The 7842-nt window shown below is 34.2% G+C and overlaps 1 protein-coding gene across 4 annotated transcripts; it reads left to right on the top strand.

The window, feature by feature from the left end:
- The first annotated feature begins 3324 nt into the window (after window positions 1-3324).
- Window positions 3325-7836, top strand: LOC150030625 (pyrophosphate--fructose 6-phosphate 1-phosphotransferase subunit beta 1-like). Of its 4 annotated transcripts, none has more exons than XR_016526678.1 (5): window positions 3325-3978; window positions 5361-5467; window positions 6183-6575; window positions 6663-6769; window positions 7509-7836. XR_016526678.1 is itself a non-coding variant. In XM_090309462.1 (4 exons), the coding sequence occupies exons 1-3, from the start codon at window positions 3865-3867 to the stop codon at window positions 6715-6717; spliced, it is 276 nt and encodes a 91-aa protein (XP_090165588.1). In that variant the 5' UTR covers window positions 3325-3864; the 3' UTR covers window positions 6718-6769; window positions 7509-7836. The 4 variants fall into 4 exon arrangements, 2 of the variants coding, with proteins under 2 accessions (XP_090165588.1, XP_090165589.1); XR_016526679.1 differs by lacking the exon at window positions 7509-7836 and adding an exon at window positions 6981-7079; XM_090309462.1 differs by lacking the exon at window positions 6183-6575.
- Window positions 7837-7842: the final 6 nt, after the last annotated feature.

The raw sequence follows: 7842 nt of genomic DNA, 5'->3' as shown, positions 1-7842 counted from the left end.
TATCGCAATCAAGGATAATATTCTTGAAGGGATTTCTAGCCTTCACTTGTTAGAATTGTTAGTGTGAATATATGCAGTCTTGATGCGAAGTGATTGTCATTTGAGTCCAATTCTTGATTTAAATACATTTTTGTTTTACTGGAGTGGTTTTGATATGATATGCAGTAGGAGGGATAAGATTAAAACTCCAGATCAGGTGAAACTCTTCCTTCCCAGAATTTTCATTTTGAGACGTCTTAGTTGTAGTTCAAGGCATTAATTGACAGTTCGGTTCTATTTTCAGTTTAAGCAAACTGAAGAAACTGCTCAGAAGCTTGATCTGGATGGCCTTGTTGTAATTGGTGGAGATTATTCCAACACAAATGCCTGTCTCCTCGCTGAAAACTTTAGGTATTTTTCAAAACTATGAAATTTGTTTATTGCCTCCCTCCTTGTTGCTCTCTCTTTGTCACTCTCATTGTCATATATGGATAAGCTAGTATATGTTATTTTTATTGCAAAAATATGAGGTTGAGTAATTAATTACTCTAGGGTACCATTTTTTTGTGTGTGCAAGACTGTTATCCATATTCCCCTTCTTTCTGTTGTTTTCAAATTAGGAGTAAGAATTTAAAAACCCGAGTGATTGGTTGCCCAAAAACTATTGATGGTGATCTCAAATGCAAAGAGGTCCCCACAAGTTTTGGATTTGATTATGCTTTCAAGGTACTCATTTCTCCTTGTAACTGCTTTAGAATTCATATTTCGTTTGGACTCAACTTTGATGAACGTTGCAAAGTTGAAGTAGTTTCTTCAAGAATTAAAAAAAAAAAATGGAATGTCGCATTCATGAGATGAGACTCTTAATAGGCTCTGCTAATGTTTATGCAGATATATTCAGAAATGATTGGTAATGTGATGGTTGATGCTCAATCTACAAGAAAATATTACAACTAATTGAAACTAAAAGTAGTTATGATATGCTGACATGTTCAAAATAACTGAATTATTGACATTACCAATATTTCAAGTTTAGATATGTCCACTTTTTTAAAAATATATATTTATAAATAAATAAATAATATCAATAATAACGCCCATCTTGTAGCTTCATCTGTAAAAAACAGAGCACTTCACGGCTGGACACTTGATGAATGGGCACGACTGCGACACGTTCAAGACAATGGACCTGCAAAATTAAAATTAAAAAACAATGAAACTACCATTTTTAAGCCCAAAGGCTTATAATATCATCCCAACTCAAAACATAGCTTTAATGTTAAATATGTAGAATTGATTGCACAATTTATCTACCCGTATCGAAATCAGGTTAATTTTCTTGAAGGGGTTTCTAGCTTTCACTTGTTAGAATTGTCAGTGTGAATATGTGCAGTCTTGATGCAAAGTGATTGGCATTTGAATGCAATTCTTGATTTAAATGCATTTTTGTTTTACTGGGGTGGTTTTGATATGATATGCAGTGGGAGGGATAAGATTGAAACTCCAGATCAGGTGAAACTCTTCCTTCCCAGAAATTTCATTTTGAGACGTCTTAGTTGTAGTCAAGGCATTAGTTGATAGTTCGGTTCTATTTTCAGTTTAAGCAAGCTGAAGAAACTGCTTAGAAGCTTGATCTGGATGGCCTTGTTGTAATTGGTGGAGATGATTCCAACAAAAATGCCTGTCTCCTCGTTGAAAACTTTAGGTATTTTTCAGAACTATGAAATTTGTTTATTGCCTCCCTCGTTTTTGCTATCTCTTTCTCACTCTCATTGTCATATATGGATAAGCTATTATATGTTATTTTTATTGCAGAAATATAAGGTTGAGTAATTAATTACTCTAGGATACCATTTTTTTTTTTCTGCAAGACTCTATTATCTATATTCCCCTTCTTTCTGTTGTTTTCAAATTAGGAGTAAGAATTTGAAAACCCGAGTGATTGGTTGCCCAAAAACTATTGATGGTGATCTCAAATGCAAAGAGGTCTCCACAAGTTTTGGATTTGATTATGCTTGTAAGGTACTCATTTCTCTTTGTAACTGCTTTAGAATTCATATTTCGTTTGGACTCAACTTTGGTGAACGTTGCAAAGTTGAAGTAGTTTCTTCAAGAATTCAAGGAAAAAATGGAATGTCGCATTCATGAGATGAGACTCTTAATAGGCTCTGCTAATTTTTGTGCAGATATATTCAGAAATGATTAGTAATGTGATGGTTGATGGTCGATCTACAGGAAAATATTACCATTAATTGAAACTAAAAATAGTTATGATGTCCTGACATGTTCATAATAACTGAATTATTGACATTACTAGTATTTCAAGTTCAGATATGTCCACTTTTTTAAAAATATATATTTATAAATAAATAAATAATATCAGTAATAAAGTCCATCTTGTTGCTTCATCTGTAAAAAAACAGAGCACTACACGGCTGAACACTTGATGAAGGGCACGACTGCAACACGTTCAAGACAATGGACCTGAAAAATTAAAATGAAACTGTATCGCAATCAAGGATAATATTCTTGAAGGGATTTCTAGCCTTCACTTGTTAGAATTGTTAGTGTGAATATATGCAGTCTTGATGCGAAGTGATTGTCATTTGAGTCCAATTCTTGATTTAAATACATTTTTGTTTTACTGGAGTGGTTTTGATATGATATGCAGTAGGAGGGATAAGATTAAAACTCCAGATCAGGTGAAACTCTTCCTTCCCAGAATTTTCATTTTGAGACGTCTTAGTTGTAGTTCAAGGCATTAATTGACAGTTCGGTTCTATTTTCAGTTTAAGCAAACTGAAGAAACTGCTCAGAAGCTTGATCTGGATGGCCTTGTTGTAATTGGTGGAGATTATTCCAACACAAATGCCTGTCTCCTCGCTGAAAACTTTAGGTATTTTTCAAAACTATGAAATTTGTTTATTGCCTCCCTCCTTGTTGCTCTCTCTTTGTCACTCTCATTGTCATATATGGATAAGCTAGTATATGTTATTTTTATTGCAAAAATATGAGGTTGAGTAATTAATTACTCTAGGGTACCATTTTTTTGTGTGTGCAAGACTGTTATCCATATTCCCCTTCTTTCTGTTGTTTTCAAATTAGGAGTAAGAATTTAAAAACCCGAGTGATTGGTTGCCCAAAAACTATTGATGGTGATCTCAAATGCAAAGAGGTCCCCACAAGTTTTGGATTTGATTATGCTTTCAAGGTACTCATTTCTCCTTGTAACTGCTTTAGAATTCATATTTCGTTTGGACTCAACTTTGATGAACGTTGCAAAGTTGAAGTAGTTTCTTCAAGAATTAAAAAAAAAAAATGGAATGTCGCATTCATGAGATGAGACTCTTAATAGGCTCTGCTAATGTTTATGCAGATATATTCAGAAATGATTGGTAATGTGATGGTTGATGCTCGATCTACAGGAAAATATTACCACTAATTGAAACTAAAAATAGTTATGATGTGCTGACATGTTCATAATAACTGAATTATTGACATTACCAGTATTTCAAGTTCAGATATGTCCACTTTTTTAAAAGTGTATATTTATAAGTGAATAAATAATATCAATAATAAGGCCAATCTTGTTGCTTCATCTGTAGAAAACAGAGCACTTCACGGCTGGACACTTGATGAAGTGCACGACTGCGACACGTTCAAGACAATGGAGCTACAAAATTAAAATGAAAAAACAATGAAACAACCATTTTGAAGCCCAAAGGCTTATTGTAATATCAGCCCAACCCAAAACTTAGCTTTAATGATAAATATGTAGAATTGGTTGCCCAATTTATCTACCCATATCGCAATCAGGTTAATTTTCTTGAAGTGATTTCTAGCTTTCACTTGTTAGAATTGTTAGTGTGAATACGTGCAGTCTTGATGCGAAGTGATTGCCATTGGAATGCAATTCTTGATTTAAATGCATTTTTGTTTTACTGGGGTGGTTTTGATATGATATGCAGTGGGAGGGATAAGATTGAAACTCCAGATCAGGTGAAACTCTTCCTTCCCAGAAATTTCATTTTGAGACGTCTTAGTTGTAGTCAAGGCATTAGTTGATAGTTCGGTTCTATTTTCAGTTTAAGCAAGCTGAAGAAACTGCTTAGAAGCTTGATCTGGATGGCCTTGTTGTAATTGGTGGAGATGATTCCAACAAAAATGCCTGTCTCCTCGTTGAAAACTTTAGGTATTTTTCAGAACTATGAAATTTGTTTATTGCCTCCCTCGTTTTTGCTATCTCTTTCTCACTCTCATTGTCATATATGGATAAGCTATTATATGTTATTTTTATTGCAGAAATATAAGGTTGAGTAATTAATTACTCTAGGATACCATTTTTTTTTTTCTGCAAGACTCTATTATCTATATTCCCCTTCTTTCTGTTGTTTTCAAATTAGGAGTAAGAATTTGAAAACCCGAGTGATTGGTTGCCCAAAAACTATTGATGGTGATCTCAAATGCAAAGAGGTCTCCACAAGTTTTGGATTTGATTATGCTTGTAAGGTACTCATTTCTCTTTGTAACTGCTTTAGAATTCATATTTCGTTTGGACTCAACTTTGGTGAACGTTGCAAAGTTGAAGTAGTTTCTTCAAGAATTCAAGGAAAAAATGGAATGTCGCATTCATGAGATGAGACTTTTAATAGGCTCTGCTAATGTTTATGCATATATATTTAGAAATGATTGGTAATGTGATGGTTGATGGTCGATCTATAGGAAAATATTACCACTAATTGACACTAAAAATTGTTATGATGTGCTGACATGTTCATAATAACTGAATTATTGACATTACCAGTATTTTAGGTTCAGATATGTCCACTTTTTTAAAAAAATATATTTTTGAATAATTAAATAATATCAATAATAACGCCCATCTTGTTGCTTCATCTGTAAAAAAACAGAGCACTTCACGGCTGGACACTAGATGAAGGGCACGACTGCGACACGTTCAAGACAATGGACCTGCAAAATTAAAATGCAAAAACAATGAAACTGCCATTTTTAAGCCCAAAGGCTTATAATATCAGCCCAACCCAAAACCTAGCTTTAAGGTAAATATGTAGAAATGGTTGCCCATTTTATATAACCCATATCGCAATCAGGTTAAAATTTTCTTGAGGGATTTCTTGCTTTCACTTGTTAGAATTGTTAGTGTGAATCCGTGCAGTCTTGATGCGAGAAGTGATTGCCATTTGCATGCAATTCTGATTTAATGCATTTTGTTTTACCGGGGTGGTTTTGATTATGATATGCGTGGGCAGGATAAGATTGAAACTCAGGATCAGGTGAAAACTCTCCTTCCCAGAATTTTTTCATTTTGAGACGTCGTAGTTGTAGTCAAGGCATAATTGACAGTTGGTTCTATTTTTCAGTTTAAGCAAGCTGGAGAAACTGCTCAGAACCTTGATCTGGGTGACCTTGTTGTAATTGGTGGAGATGATTCCAACACAAATGCCTGTCTCCTCCCTGAAAACCTTAGGTATTTTTCAGAACTATGAAATTTGTTTATTGACTCCCTCCTTTTTGCTCTCTCTTTCTCACTCTCATTGTCATATATGGATAAGCTATTATATGTTGTTTTTATTGCAGAAATATAAGGTCGAGTAATTAATTACTCTAGGGTACCATTTTTTTTTGTGTGCAAGACTCTGTTATTTATATTCCCCTTCTTTCTGTTGTTTTCAAATTAGAAGTAAGAATTTGAAAACCTGAGTGATTGGTTTCCCAAAAACTATTGATGGTGATCTCAAATGCAAAGAGGTCCCCACAAGTTTTGGATTTGATTCTGCTTGCAAGGTACTCATTTCTCTTCGTAACTGCTTTAGAATTCATATTTCGTTTGGAATCAACTTTGGTGACTGTTGCAAAGGTGAAGTAGTTTCTCAGAATTCGATGGAATAAATTGGAAGGTCGCATTCATGAGATAGGACTCTTATTAGGCTAATGCCTATGTTTATGCAGAATATATTTCAGAAATGATTGGTAAGTGATGGTGATGCTCGAATCTACAGGAAAATTATTACACTAATTGAAACTAAAAAATAGTTATGATGTTGCTGACCATGTCATAAATATGAAATTATGACATTTACCAGTATATTCAAGGTTCAGTATGTCAATTTTTTAAAAGTGTTTATTTATAAGTGAATAAAATAATATCAATAATAAGGCCAATCTTGTTGCTTCATCTGTAGAAAACAGAGCACTTCACGGCTGGACACTTGATGAAGTGCACGACTGCGACACGTTCAAGACAATGGACCTACAAAATTAAAATGAAAAAACAATGAAACAACCATTTTTAAGCCCAAAGGCTTATTATAATATCAGCCCAACCCAAAACTTAGCTTTAATGATAAATATGTAGAATTGGTTGCCAATTTATCTACCCATATCGCAATCAGGTTAATTTTCTTGAAGTGATTTCTAGCTTTCACTTGTTAGAATTGTTAGTGTGAATATGTGCAGTCTTGATGCGAAGTGATTGCCATTTGAATGCAATTCTTGATTTAAATGCATTTTTGTTTTACCGGGGTGGTTTTGATATGATATGCAGTGGGAGGGATAAGAATGAAACTCCAGATCAGGTGAAACTCTTCCTTCCCAGAATTTTCATTTTGAGACGTCTTAGTTGTAGTCAAGGCATTAATTGACAGTTCGGTTCTATTTTTCAGTTTAAGCAAGCTTAAGAAACTGCTCAGAACCTTGATCTGGGTGACCTTGTTGTAATTGGTGGAGATGATTCCAACACAAATGCCTGTCTCCTCCCTGAAAACCTTAGGTATTTCTCAGAATTGTGAAATTTGTTTATTGCCTCCCTCCTTTTTGCTCTCTCTTTCTCACTCTCATTGTCATATATGGATAAGCTATTATATGTTATTTTTATTGCAGAAATCTATGGTTGAGTTATTAATTATTCTAGGGTACCATTGTTTTTTTTGTGCAAGATTCTGTTATCTATATTCTCCTTCATTCTGTTGATTTCCAATTAGGAGTAAGAATTTGAAAACTCGAGTGATTGGTTGCCCAAAAACTATTGATGGTGATCTCAAATGCAAAAGAGGTCCTACATGTTTTGGATTTGATTATGCTTGCAAGGTACTCATTTCTCTTTGTAACTGCTTAGTAATTCATATTTGTTTGGACTAACTTTTGGTGAACATTGCACTAGTTTGAAGTAGTTTCTTCAGAATCGAGGGGGGTGGGGGGGAGGGGGGGGGGGTGGGAAAAATTGGAATGTCGCATTCATGAGATGAGACTCTTAATAGGCTTGCTATTGTTTAAGCAGATTATTCAGAAATGATTGGTAATGTGATGGTTGATTGCTCGATCTACAGGAAAATATTACCACTTAATTGAAACTTAAAATAGTTATGATGTGCTGACATGTTTATAAGAACTGATTTATTGACATTCACCAGTATTTAAAGTTCAGTTATGTCCACTTTTTTAAACGTTGTATATTTATAAGTGAATAAATAATATCAATAATAAGGCCAATCTTGTTGCTTCATCTGTAGAAAACAGAGCACTTCACGGCTGGACACTTGATGAAGTGCACGTCTGCGACACGTTCAAGACAATGGAGCTACAAAATTAAAATGAAAAAACAATGAAACAGCCATCTTGAAGCCCAAAGGCTTATTATAATATCAGCCCAACCCAAAACTTAGCTTTAATGATAAATATGTAGAATTGGTTGCCCAATTTATCTACCCATATCGCAATCAGGTTAATTTTCTTGAAGTGATTTCTAGCTTTCACTTGTTAGAATTGTTAGTGTGAATACGTGCAGTCTTGATGCGAAGTGATTGCCATTGGAATGCAATTCTTGATTTAAATGCATTTTTGTTT

Source organism: Benincasa hispida, unplaced genomic scaffold, assembly GCF_027475165.1.
Source record: "Benincasa hispida cultivar pf3 unplaced genomic scaffold, pf3_genome.v1.1 HicScf1752, whole genome shotgun sequence".
In the NCBI taxonomy this organism is placed as follows: Eukaryota; Viridiplantae; Streptophyta; class Magnoliopsida; order Cucurbitales; family Cucurbitaceae; genus Benincasa; species Benincasa hispida.
The sequence above is the reverse complement of the archived record's forward strand: the minus strand, read 5'-3'. Positions and strand labels throughout refer to the sequence as shown.

Excerpts from the sequence above, each read along its gene's own strand:
- LOC150030625 (XM_090309462.1), top strand. The coding sequence starts at position 3,865 with ATGCGAAGTGATTGCCATTGGAATGCAATTCTTGATTTAAATGCATTT. Across the intron at positions 3,979-5,360 it reads AGATTGAAACTCCAGATCAG|TTTAAGCAAGCTGGAGAAAC; the intron begins GTGAAACTCTTC and ends TCTATTTTTCAG. Across the intron at positions 5,468-6,662 it reads CTCCTCCCTGAAAACCTTAG|TTTAAGCAAGCTTAAGAAAC; the intron begins GTATTTTTCAGA and ends TCTATTTTTCAG.